We start from the raw sequence: 14026 nt of genomic DNA, 5'->3' as shown, positions 1-14026 counted from the left end.
ATGGTGTGCATAAATGCTATTATATAAGCACTCACGGAGAAATATAGAGATTGCTGTAATGTAAAATGTGTGATAGATTACAGGCAGTGATTTTTCTCTCCATACATCTTAAACTGAACGTTCAGTTTATATTCTATAAAGTGGTGGAAGGGATAGAAGCCCCTCCCTCATGAGGAAAGAGCTTCTGTCAGAGCAAATGAAGCCGATAAAGCTGTTAGATAGTATCTCTCCTCCTAAATTACCTATGGTTATTATCGTTGAGAAAAGAATAACAGCATATTAAAGAAGAATATTTGGAAGTGATAAGATAACCACGTGAATGTATGCATTTGAACATCAGATAGTTATTGTTGTCAACTAGTGGAAACTTGATAATTTTATTCATTACCCCATAATGCCAGAATACTTTCCTTGTAGAAATACGGGAACATATATATTTAAACTCTCTTTAAAAGCAATTCGACAATGACAAGGGCATATGCGCCATCTAATGACGAAAAAGTTTCTTTCTACCATGCTTTGAAGCGCATTATAAGAAACATCCCTAGGGCAGACAAAGTCATCGTACTGGGTGACTTTAATGCTAGAGTGGGTAGGGATTTTAACACATGGACAGTAATTGGAAAGCATGGGGTGGGAAAGTGTAATAGTAATGGTATGCTTCTGCTGCAGATGTGCGAGGAGCTGCATCTGTGTGTTACCAATACCATGTTTCAGCAAAAGAATAAGTTTAAGACCACATGGATGCACCCTGCATCTAAAGAATGGCATATTCTGGATTACATCCTTGTTAGGATGCGTGACAGGCGCGATGTGCGGTGTGTACATGTTCTTCGTGGAGCTGAGTGTTGGACTGACCACCGCCTGGTACGTGCAAAAGTCAAATTAATCACAAAATGTAAAATCAGGGCTGCAGGTATTACCCTGCCTAAAAGACTGAATGTTGCTCGTCTTAGTTTTAATGGCGTGAAGAGAACTTTACGAGAGGAAATGAATGTTGCAGATTTTGGGGAAGATTGGTCGACCCTCAAAAAGTCAGTTTATGATATAGGCAGGAAAGTTCTGGGATTGTTACAAAGAAAGCATCAAGATTGGTTTAAAGAAAATGATGAACATATAGATGATTTATTGACTGCTAAAAGACGTACTTTGTCACGCTATTTGTCAGCAAAGCCACAAGAGAGAGATGTATTGCATAGGGAACTCAAGAAGGCTGATGAGATACAGGCGGTATCTGATTCCAATAACACAAAGCTGTTATATGGTCTCTTGCGAGAGGTTTATGAACCGACTTCTTCTCTGATGACACCATTTCGAAGCAGGGATGGTAAAGAACTTCTTCGTGATTTACAAGGAATTCTGCAAAGGTGGCAAGAACACTTTGATGAACTCTTGAATCAGCAGTCTATAGTTAGTGAGAATGTTCTCAATCGCATCCCTGAATTACCTGTGAGAGCAGCTCTTGCAGAGCTACCTATGCTGGAAGAAGTCGCAGTGGCTGTCTCAAGGATGGATAATGAGAGGTCTCCGGGTATGGATGGCATTCATGCAGAGTTGTTGCAGCATGGTGGTGAGAAACTTCTACAGTAACTTCATTCCTTGTTTGGCAGGATATGGGATAGTGAATCTGTACCTGAGGAGTGGAGAGATACAGCAATGGTGGTCTTATATAAGGGAAAGGGTAACAGGAATGATTGTGGTAACTACAGGGGAATATCATTGCTTTCATTGAATATCATTGCTACAGGGGAATATCATTAGGAAAGGTTTTATGCAAGGTACTTCTGGACCGTCTGCTGAAACACGTTGCAGATTGTGTTCTTCCAGAAAGTCAATCTGGTTTTCGTGTGGGACGCGGCACTGCTGATGTGATCTTTTCAGCTAGACAACTTCAGGAAAAGTGTGTGGAACAGAGTCTCGATGTATATCAGGTTTTTGTCGATCTGACAAAGGCCTTTGAAACAGTTAATAGAAAAGCACTATGGAAAGTCCTCCAGAAACTTGGTTGTCCTGAAAAGTTCCTTGCTGTGGTTAGGTCTTTTAATGAAGACATGAAGCGTAAGGTTAATGTTAGAGGTAAAATGTCGGAGCCCATTTCAATACAAAATGGAGTGAAGCAAGGGAATATTCTGGCACCGACTCTATTCGCCATATATTTTGCGATGGTTTTTTTTTATTGCATTCAGAAATTGTAGATATGGTGTCTACATCCATTATTGAACCTCTAGCAGCATATTTAATATCAGGCGCTTTGCTGCAAAAACAAAGGTATTTACCTCTATCATAAGAGACCTTTTTATGCAGATGATTGTGATTTAGTAGCGCACATAGAGATTGATATGTAACACATTTTGAATGCATTCTCTGTTGCTTGCACTGCCTTAGGAATGATAGTCAATCTCAAGAAAACTGTTGTCATGTACCAACCTGCCCCTGATAAGCAGTATATTGAACCAAATATCTATGTGTATGGTAGAAGACTTGGTGTAGTCGATCAGTTTGTCTACCTGGGAAGCACTGTTGATAGATATGGCAATTTGGACAATGAAATTCCATACAGAATTAGGAAAGCAAGTGATGCTTTCGGAAGGCTGGAAAGGCGTCTCTGGGGTCGGCGAGACATATGCAGGAAGACAAAGATAAAGATGTACAAGGCGTGTGTACTCTCTTCTCTTTTTTATGCCTGCGAGACCTGGGTCACATATCGATACCACTTTAAACAACTGGAACGTTTCCATCAGATGTGTCTCCGACGGATCTATGGCATTAAGTGGGAGGACCGCATCAGTGATCTTGAGATATTGGAAAGCTTTCGGTGTGAAAGAATCTCTTGTGTTGAAGCAAAGGCTCAGATGGAGTGGTCATCTGGCCAGGATGAAAGATTCATGGATGCCAAAACAACTCTTTTATGGAGAGATAGCTAAAGGAGAACGATCTCCACATAACCCAAAAAAGAGATATAAAGACTTGCTGAAGGTTTCTTTGAGAGATGCCAACATCTCTCCTAACACGTGGGAAGGCATGGCTATTGACCGTGGCAGGTGGAGAAGGATTGTACATGAGGGAACAACTGCTTTTGAGAAATCACGAATTGCACATGAGAAATTAAGGAGGGATGTCAGGAAGGGCATTGTTGTTGCACTTCCAGATGGTAAGGATCTTCCTATGACACTGACATGCAGTATCTGTGCAAGACCGTGCCTCAGTAAAGCTGGACTCATGAGTCATCTTCGTAGTCATAAAGCAAGACCGATGATTGACTACCCGGTCGCTGGTGATGATGCTACACACCATACTAATCATGTCTGTCGGGCATGTGGAAGGGAGTGTGATTCAGCAGGAGGACTTAAACGACACGCAAAGGTACATGGAGCCCAACTACAACAACAGCCAGCTATTGCCAGTAAAGGTTTTGGATGCCAACTCTGTGCAAGACATTGTAGATCTTTGGCTGGGCTAAAAAGTCACATTTGATCACAGCACCGTTAAATTAAGCTTCGTGCAATGGCCATACTCGATAACGAGGGGGAAGCCATCATATATATACATATATATATATGTTCTATATTTGTGAAAAGTGCGTACGCTGTCTCGCGTGCAGTTGTGCAGGCAAAAGTGTTAGTAAATGTGATCGGATTGAGCTGAAAATTTGCACGTCTGTGGGGAACATGCTAGCGAGTATGTATGGCAAATTTCAGTCTCCTCCAGTGCAAGGCGTGGCCGCTAGGGCAAAATTCATCGTCTTCAAAAGGAATTTGAAAAGTGTTTGTCGTTTCTCTCTTTCGGCAATCACCCTTTCTCCCTCGATCTCTCTTTTGCCTCCCTTCCCCCCACTTTCTATCTGTAACGACGTTTGACAGCTTCCACTATCTCTCTTTCCCTCATTTTCTACGCCGTCTCTTTATCGTTCTTTCTCCCACCGTCTCTCTCTCGCTCTCTCTATACGTCTGTCTGTTTCTATAGGGAGAAAGCGTTGACAGACGTAAGTTGAGCGGAATAAAATAGTATATAATTATATTGTGTCGAATATACGTTTTACTCTCTCGAAGTTTAAATATTCCCGCCACAGGGCTTTTAGAACAGTGAATTATTATCGCTCTCCACCACCGCACAATCATGATAACAAATATTATTAATCAGATATTTATTGTGTTAATTTATATATGTATATATATATGTGCATATATATAAATATATATATGCGTGTATACATATATAAAGTGTACATATCTATATTTATATATATATAAGTAGAAAAGGAATTTAGTTCCTATTTCTAAATTTGGTGCGTGATGAAGCAATTAGTTGACCCCTAATTATAATTATGTTTATAATTATAGAATATTTGTATAATTTTATCTAAAAAAAACGGTTATTTTAACGTACCTTGGTAAAATTATTGATTATTAATTAATTGATTAATTAATTTTACCCTTTTATTATTGATATTAAAATTATAATTTACGCCCTGATCGAAATCTGCAGTTTCTGCGGGATTGCTCATAACACGCACGTGGGTGGGGATTGAGGATAAATATATGTTCACATTCGGCTGCATAATTTTGGAAGTGTTGGCTGAATATCAGTTATGCGATGGCGCTCGATCGCGTACATATTTAATCTTAACACTCTCAAATTTATGTCTTGAAATGCTGCACTGCAAATGAGAAATAAGAAAGTAAATATAACTTTACTTTAATCTCGAAACGCGTATGTAGCTAATCTGAGTTGTGTGGATTCGTTATTTTTTCTTTTTGCCTACGTAAAAAAGTGTGTTACTGTCTGGGAGATTTTTACGGTAGTAGAAAAGGAATTTAGTTCCTATTTCTAAATTCGGTGCGTAGTGAAGCAATTAGCTGACTCCTCATTATAATTATGTTTATAATTATAGAATATTTATATTTAATGCGTATGTATATATAATGTGTGCATATAATGTATGCATATGTGGTCGGATTGAGCTGAAAATTTGCACACCTATGTTAAAAGTGCTGGTGGGTTGGCATGGCAACTTTGAGTTTACTCAATTGAAAGGCGTGGCTTCTAGGGCAAAATTCCTCATCTTTTAAAATATGGCCCGAGTAGACCCGAATGAAATCGGGTTATAATACCGAAACAAATAAAACAATAAAAAACCTATGCCATTTTAATCTCGAGCAAGGTCGGGTAACTCAGTATGTCTACTATATATTTGTGAAAAGGTCGGACGTTGTCTCACAAGCAGTTGTACTGGCAAATGTTAGTAAATTTGCACACCTATGTTAAAAGCGCTGGAGAATTTGCATGGCAACTTTGTGTTTGCTCAACTCCAAGGCAAAAAAAGATTCTCTTCGATCGACTTGGGGCTGTGGAGGTCGTACTTTTGCGCGATTTCAATAAAACGCACGACTGCATGATTCGCAGTCTCTTTTGTATCAAATGCATGCAAAAAGTTTTGGAAATTTTCGCAAAGCACGCAAGATGTATTCAAAAAACTTTTAATGGTCACTTTTTTTTTTTGTTGCAGCTGCTTAAAACTTATTGGGCGCTTGCTTCTGTCAGTTTGCATTTTTTTTTCTAAACAAAAATGGTATCTGCATGTAGAGTGTGATGAGATACATTTTTCACATTTTGAATCATTCAAAAATTCCGGCGATAGACCCGAGTAGACTGGAATGAAATCGGGTTATAATAACGAGACAAGTAAAACAATAATAAACTATTTTAATCCCGAGCAAGGACGGGTTTCTCTGCTATTCTAATATATATTTGTGAAAAGGGCGGACGTTGTCTCACATGCAGTTGTGTAGGCAAAAGTGTTAGTAAATGTGGTCAGATTGAGCTGAAAATTTGCACACCTTTTGAATTCCTCACCACCCCACTACCTCCCGGACTTCTACCTCATGACCTTAGACTGAAGGTTGGTGTTCCTGTTGTGCTCTTGAGGAACGTGTAACCACCAAAACTATGTAGCGGTACGCGTCTGATCATCAAAAAAATTGGGACTTTAATTCTGACGACAACCATTCTGAACGGACCATCTGCTGGCGTGACAAAGTTATTAATTGCCATGAGCCTTAGTCTCTCTGACGTGCCATTTAAATTTACGCGACGGCAGTTTCCTGTAAAAGGCACAGGGACAGTCGTTACAAGTTTCTGGCCTAAATCTAGCACAGCAGGTATTTACCTACAGTCAACTATGCGTCGGATGCTCCCGTGTCGACAATCCACATAATCCCTTCATTTGTGGTAATTTGGCGCCTATTTCAAGGAGATTTAGCAACCATATAAAGGCTAATTTCTAATAGAGTTATGTCAAATTTGCATCTCTTTAGTCAGCTTAACTATAATTATTTAACATGTTATTACATGTCTAAATATTTTACTAGCTTTAATGGATCATTTTGTATATAAAACTGACAAAAAAATCCATTTATGAAAGAGAAGTTTGAACATGTCGATAAAGAATATATTAGTTTAAAATTTGGAACAAGGACAGCAAGTTTGGGGGAAGGGGTATGACGCTTACATCAACCCCAGTACTCGATTGATACTTATATTATCGACCCCGAAAAAAAATGAAAGGAAAAATCGACCTTGGTCTTATTTTGAACTCAAAATGTATAGATGTACGGACGTGCAAACTATTCTGCCAGCTAGCCTCCATGAGTAAAGACTATATTCCTTTCTATTATAGATACAAGTCCTGAACATTTTTTTGGCAACGGCGGGTTAGTCAATAAGTTCCTCTGTACTAATTTTATCAACCCCGAAAAAAAATGAAAGGCAAAGTCGACATCAGCAGAGTTTGAAATCAGAACGTAAAGACGGACAAAATGCTTAGCAGCATTTTGTCCGGCGTGCTAACGATTCTACCAGTTCGCCGCCTTCGGTAATGAATATGCTAAGATATATTTGAGCATTTGAGTAAATGTTATTCTTTCAGATTCATTAGAAATAAAATTATTACTTGTTTCATTTATTAAATCGTGGCCATATTGGGGCACACCACTGAAAAGTTTAGATGTGCAATCTGACTACAGTATTTGATTTGTTATTTTTCAAATCCAGGCTCTTTTTCTATCAAACCTATATTACTGAACTACAAAATAACGGAAATATAAACCAACAGCAGTTGTCAAGTTGTTTCCAGTACCTCAATGTAGGCGGTGGAGTTAACTGTAAGGCTTTGTGGAAAGAAGTAAGGAAGTATCACATGCCCTTCATTGCAGACAACCCCTAAAACCATGACAGTTGCAGGAAACTTTGTATGCATAACACTTGGAACTTCAGAAGTGTCTGAACATCACCATCTGCCATTTCTTCTGTTAATTTTTTGACCCTGGTCGAAGTTTTTCTCGTTTGAGAAAAACCAAATCAAATCTTATTCTGCCGGATTTTTCAGTTTGTTTAAGAACATTATAGATCTGATGTAGTGATTTTCTTTTGCTTGTTCTGACAAGTGGACCTTTCCTCATCATATAAGACTTATATCTGATGTCTCCGTGGACGACATATCTGACTTTTCCTTCTGCAATTTCTGACTGTTCCTTTTGTAATTGACCTCATGGACCTTCAGGGATTGTAATCAATGGTCTGTTGAATTTGCTGGTTAAATTCAAGTGTTCTGGTGATTTCAGAGCGTTTATAATGCTTTTTATGCTTTGCTACTGGGGATAAATTTCCATCTTCAGTCTCTAACTCATTACAAACTTTGTAGATGAAAGATCTGGCAACTTTTAAAAATGGAGGTATTTCTAAATCGTTATGATCAGCCTTTATAACCACAATAACAACATGCCTTCTCATTTCTTGAGTAAGCTGAGGGTCTGCCATTATTATATTCTGAAACAAAGATCATACAGAGTTTGCAAAAATTGCAGCAATGACCCAAAAATGTATGTCCTCAAATACCTTACGCATCCTGTATATAATATATATATATATATATATATATATATATATATATATATATATATATATATATATATATATATATATTGTTTTGCAAGATTTTTGATGTGAAATCGTGTGTTGAAACAGATGTTGTTGTACTTGGGGATGGTCATATTGCCAGTTTAGCCAATAAAAACACACGCACTGTATATTTGGTGTTAATTTGCTTCAGCTTTATATTACATTAATCTTAATCTTATTTCGGCCAGAGTTCTTTCGTCACACTTCTGTGACCTCATCAGTGGTCCTTTGTTTCCTTCCTTCTTATGTGTGTCTCACCTTGCTAACTATCAGCCATTTTGTATTTTGTATTCCTATTGTATGTGTCTACGCATGCGTGTCCTTCAATGTGTCTGTATCTTTTGTAAGTGCATGTGTATGGGGAGTGTCTGTATCACCTATATACTCTGTTAATACGTGTTCGTTTGTATTTGTTTTTATTTATTTATTTGTTCATGTGTGTGTGTTATTTTTTTGTTTAAATTTTGTTAACGTATGTAGTATTTAATTCCATTTGTTTATCTATGTATTGTATTATACTTTGTTCATATTATTATTGATTTATGGGTAACATGTTGTCACATGCTGTGGTTTGTGGTTTGTTAGTGGTGTGTGTTAGTGTTCCATTCTAGTTTCCTATTCAGGCTAGGTTTCTCTTCTATTATGTGTGTAGCTTCAGTAATTTGTCTAAGTGCTGCATCACTGCTATGTGTAGATAAGATTTTAATTTCTATGTTGTTGATTGAGCCTCTATGTTCTTGCTCAGCGTGCTGGTACAGAACTGATGAGTTCTTCCCTTCCTTAATTTCCCTCCAATGTTCGTTTGCCCGCTCCCCTATACTCCTTGCTGTTTCGCCTACATATGTCGTTGTCTTATTTCTGCATCGTCCCTCTGTACATCTTATATTATAGACCACATTTCTGGTTTTGCAGTTCGTTTGTGGGCTAAATCTACATACGATGCAGTTCCTATCAGTGCAGGAGGTTCTACTGAAAGGGTATGTTCTACTGAAAGGGTATGTTCTACTGATAAGGGATATAATAGGGTTGCCTGGCCTTTCAACAACCTTAATTCTTAGCTTAAGTTTGTCTAGGGCCCTTCTAAAGCGGTACGCCAGTTCGCCTCTAAGGGTGGTGTCGACGAACATGACGCTCTGGTACTTGTGGCTATCGTACCATGAGCTTGCCTTCCCTATTTTCTTCTTAGTCCTTTCTATGGTGTTCCATGATTTGCTCCTATAGAGTGGGCAAATCCCATTCCTATCGTTGCGTTTGATTGTTTCAAACTTCTTCATAGCTCCTTTGTATACCCTGATCCTTTCTTTATGGCTGTAACCTGAGAACTGCATGCGGTGGACGAAATGTTGTATATGTCTCTTTAATTCTGTAGGGTCGCACATGCAGGAGACATTTCGCATTACTCTGACGAGGTCTGCCATCAATATGTTGAATTTGGCATTGTCCGCAATAGCCGAGTTCCGGTGGATCAGGTATTTGGAGGCCATAGGTTTTGTATAGTGTGAATGGAGGATTCTGGTTTTATTGTTCTTAGTTTCTAGCCAGAGTTCAGTATCTAATACAGGTAATCTATGGTTAGGGTGTTTAGTAGGGTAGTCTATCGTAACTTTAATACTCTGGTGGATGGAGTTAGCTATTTGCTGGATGCTCTCCATAGTCTTAGTTTCTATTTCTATTTCAGGGGTACTCTCTTGTGGAGGTGTCTTTACCACTAAGTTGATATCATCGACATATCGAGAGTACACATTCACGAGTATGGAGTTCTGTGTCAGGCGTTCCTTAAGCCTTCTGTCTCACCATACCATGAAGAGATTGGCCACATCACCGGCGATACTAACACCGATGGCTGCCCCCTCGTCCTGGGCGTATAATTTGTTGTTAAATTTAAAGGTGTGGCCTTTTAGGGTGACCTTTATACTAGCTCCTAGTGCATGTGCGATCATTTTCTTTACCTGGTGGATATTAGTGGGGGTCCGTATGGCTCTGGTCCATCCACTCCATCTCTCTATAGGGGTCTTCCTAGCCATAAAGGTAATTGTGGGTGGTCTACCTCTTAGACGTCTACTAGGGCAGAAATCTCTAAGGTCGTATCTATCTAGATATATCTAGATAGATACGACCTTAGAGATTTCTGCCCTAGTAGACGTCTAAGAGGTAGACCACCCACAATTACCTCTATGGCTAGGAAGACCCCTATAGAGAAATGGAGTGAATGGACCAGAGCCATACGGACCCCCACTAATATCCACCAGGTAAAGAAAATGATCGCACATGCACTAGGAGCTAGTATAAAGGTCACCCTAAAAGGCCACACCTTTAAATTTAACAACAAATTATACGCCCAGGACGAGGGGGCAGCCATCGGTGTTAGTATCGCCGGTGATGTGGCCAATCTCTTCATGGTATGGTGGGACAGAAGGCTTAAGGAACGCCTGACACAGAACTCCATACTCGTGAATGTGTACTCTCGATATGTCGATGATATCATCTTAGTGGAAAAGACACCCCCACAAGAGAGTACCCCTGAAATAGAAATAGAAACTAAGACTATGGAGAGCATCCAGCAAATAGCTAACTCCATCCACCAGAGTATTAAAGTTACGATAGACTACCCTACTAAACACCCTAACCATAGATTACCTGTATTAGATACTGAACTCTGGCTAGAAACTAAGAACAATAAAACCAGAATCCTCCATTCACACTATACAAAACCTATGGCCTCCAAATACCTGATCCTGTTTGTGTGGGGTTGTAGGTGTTGGGTACGTGTACGTGTGTGTGTGTATTTTGTATGTGCGCGTGTGTGTATGTGTATGTTTTTGTGCATGCGTGTGTGTTTGTGTGTATGTGTATGTTGGGTATATGTGCGTTGCTGTGTACGTGTGTGTGCGTGCGTTTGCTATTGTACGTGCGTGTGTTGTTTATGCCCATGTCTGTGTGATTGTATGCGTGTCTGTGTGAGTGTGTAGTGTTGGTGAGAAGTGTGTGTATGTATGTGGGTGTGTGCGTGTGTGAGTATGTGTGTGGATATGCGTGTGTGTGTGGGAGGTATTTGTGAATGGGGGTATATGTGGGTTATGTGTGCAAGGGTGTGTATGCTTGGGTGTGTGTATGTGTGTATGTTTGCGTGATTGTTAGCGTATGTGTGTATGCACAAGTGTGCGTGTGTATGTGCGTTTGTATAAATGTGTGGGCGAGTCTGAGCGTGTGAGTGCATGCATATGTGTTGTGTGTGTGTGGTGTGTTGGGGGTAGGTGTGCTTACATGTGTGTGTAATGGTGCGTGTATTTTTTGTGTGTGGGTGTGTGCGTGTAGGAAGGGGTGAGATAAAAAGTGGAAAAATGTAGTGAGTATAATAACAAGAGAATAATGGATATAATGTAAAGGGGACGAGGGGGGGGGGGTAAAAAAATAAAAATAAAAAATAAAAAATAAAGAAAAGTGTTGCATAGACGTAAAGGGGAGAGTCATAAGGAGGAGGGGGCTGCGTTGAGTCCGAAGGGGAAAGAAAAATTAAGGTTAAAAATGTAGCGTTGCTCCAAGTGGAGTCGCGAGGGAGTGGACCCATGGTGCAGGGCGAGGCCAAAAACGGAGATGTTAGAGGGAGAGTGGTTGGCCAAGTGGAAGTGACGGGCGACGGGGAGTCCGAACCTAGCCGAACGTCCCTTAGGTGTTCGGTGAAACGGTCGGCCAGCCGGCGGCCCGTCTGCCCCACGTAGAGTTGGTTGCATAGGGTGCATTTGATGCAGTAAATTAGGTTGGAGGAGGTGCAGGTGAAACTGTGTGGAATGTGAAGAGTTTGTAGGTTCGATCCGGTGACAGAGGTAGTGTTGGTGATGAAGGGGCAGGTGTGACAGCGGGATCTGGAGCACGGGAAGGAGCCGGGTGGGGGTGGGGAGGAAGAGGAGAAGGTACTGCGGACCAGTAGATCGCGTAGGTTGCGGGCGCGTTTGAAAGCGGATATGGGTGGGTTGGGGAAAATGGGGTGGGTAGTGGGATCGAGCTGGAGGCGACGGAAGGCCCGTAGGATCCTCCGACGAAGGGGTAGGGTGGCAGGGTGGAAACGGAGTGGGAAGGGGGTACGGTTAGGGGATTGGTGTGGGGGAGGAGATAGGGTGGTGGTGCGGTCGATTCGACGAGCGCGGGCGAAGGCGGATTGGACAAGGTGGGAGGGGTATCCTCGATGCATGAACAGACGAGCAAGATACTGGGACTGGGTCTCGAAATCCTGGTCCAGGCTGCACAAACGTCGGAGGCGGAGGAACTGGGAGTAGGGGATGGCCCGTTTGGTGTGGAATGGATGGGAGGAGGAGAAGTTGAGGTAGAGGTGGGAGTCAGTGGGTTTGAAGAAGGCGGAGGTAGTTAGAGAGTTGGAGGGGGGTTTGATGGAAAGAGAGATGTCGAGGAAGTTAACAGAGGTGTCAGAGATGGTAGAAGTAAAGTCAAGAGCAGGGTGGAAGTTAGAGAGGAAGGAGATGAAAAAGCAGAGCTGTTCGCGGGAGAGGGAGGTGGCTCCTATACAGTCATCTATGTAGCGACCGTATAGTTCCGGGGTCGGACCGGAGAATTGGGAGAATAATTGGGCCTCAATGTAACCAACAAAGAGGTTGGCGTAATTGGGCCCCATTCTCGTTCCCACCACGACCCCAGAGAACTGTTCGTAGGTATCTCCGGCGAACGTGAAGCAGTTGAGGGTGAGGACGAGTTCTGCCAGACGAAGCAGGGTAGGGGTGCTAGGTGTGGAGTCAGGGCGGCGGTCAAGGAAGTATTGGAGGGCTGAGAGACCGTCGTTGTGTGGAATCACGGTGTATAGGATTTGATGTCCAGGGTGAAGAGGTGTGAGGGGCCGGGAGGGAAAGAAAAGGAATTGAAGAGGCGAAGGGCGTGGTTGGTGTAGTGTATGTGGGATGGGAGGGCAGCAACTAACGGGGATAGGATATGGTCGAGGTATTTTGAAATGAGTTCGGTGGGGCAATTGCAAGCAGAGACAATGGGGCGGCCAGGGTTGTTAGGTTTGTGGATCTTGGGAAGGAAGTAGATGGAGGAGGTGTGGGGTGTGCGGACGATGAGGTTGGTGGCGGTAGCAGGGAGAGCAGAGGAGGAGATGAGGTCATGGATTGTGGAGGACACAAAGCGTTGGTAGGAGGGGGTGGGGTCATATATATATATACGTACACACACACATATCTATCTCTTTACACACGCACACGCACACATGCAAACACACACACATACATACATACATACATACATACATAAATACATATAGAAAAGTTTGTTTTCATGTCCAGTTATAATAAAAACAATTTTATATTAATCTGATGAGTTACACTTCACTAGTGCTAGTGACATAAAAAAATCTAGTACACAGTGGTTGGTATTAGCAGGATATCCAATTGTAGACACCATGCCAAAATTGTTATTGGGGCTCCACACACTCTGCTGGCCTGTTGGATCCTGTCAACCTGTTCAACCTATGTCAAGGATTTCTGAAAGATTTCCATAGGCCCAGGTCAGAAAGGAAAAAAAGAATTGCATAAATATAATGCGATTGAACCAGAACTTGTGTATGCTGAACTTGAAGGGAAGAAGGCATATAAAAGCAGGATAATTTGTGAGAAAGAAACGGAAGCACTGGCAGAAATTTGGTATTATAAACAGGTCCACTGAGGTGCCAAGAATGCAAAAGACCAGGACTTACGACGTATCATGACTTTTCACTTTCTTGGTGTCACTGTGGTGAAGATTTACATTTTTGGTGCCTCATGAGTGGGAATTTAAAAAGAAAAGCTAAGTGTTTGTTGATGTGGGAGCTAAACACCAAGCTCTAAATACTAGTTCAGTATTCTCCATGTTATAAAGAAAATTTAGCATATGTAGCAGGTTGAAAGAATACGAACGTTGTCATGATAAAGTTTGTCTCAACTTACACCGTTACATTGTAAAAAAATATGGATGCCACAATTCAGACAAGTAATACAATCATGTATTAGAAAAAGCTGTAAGTGAACCTGGTAAGCAAAAATTCTATGGGGCTTTGATATCCAGATAGGCAGAACATTTGAACACT

The 14026-nt window shown here is 41.2% G+C and overlaps 1 protein-coding gene across 1 annotated transcript; it reads left to right on the top strand.

Moving 5' to 3' along the window:
- Positions 1–708: 708 nt before the first annotated feature.
- LOC149135254 (uncharacterized) lies at positions 709–1590 on the top strand. The gene has a single exon (XM_089353485.1). The coding sequence runs from the start codon at positions 709–711 to the stop codon at positions 1588–1590; it is 882 nt and encodes a 293-aa protein (XP_089209611.1).
- The last annotated feature ends 12436 nt before the right edge of the window (positions 1591–14026 follow it).

This window comes from Octopus bimaculoides, chromosome 6, assembly GCF_046866305.1.
Source record: "Octopus bimaculoides isolate indiv1 chromosome 6, ASM4686630v1, whole genome shotgun sequence".
Classification (NCBI taxonomy): Eukaryota; Metazoa; Mollusca; class Cephalopoda; order Octopoda; family Octopodidae; genus Octopus; species Octopus bimaculoides.
Note: the sequence above shows the minus strand (reverse complement) of the source record. Positions and strands in the feature narration are given on the sequence as shown.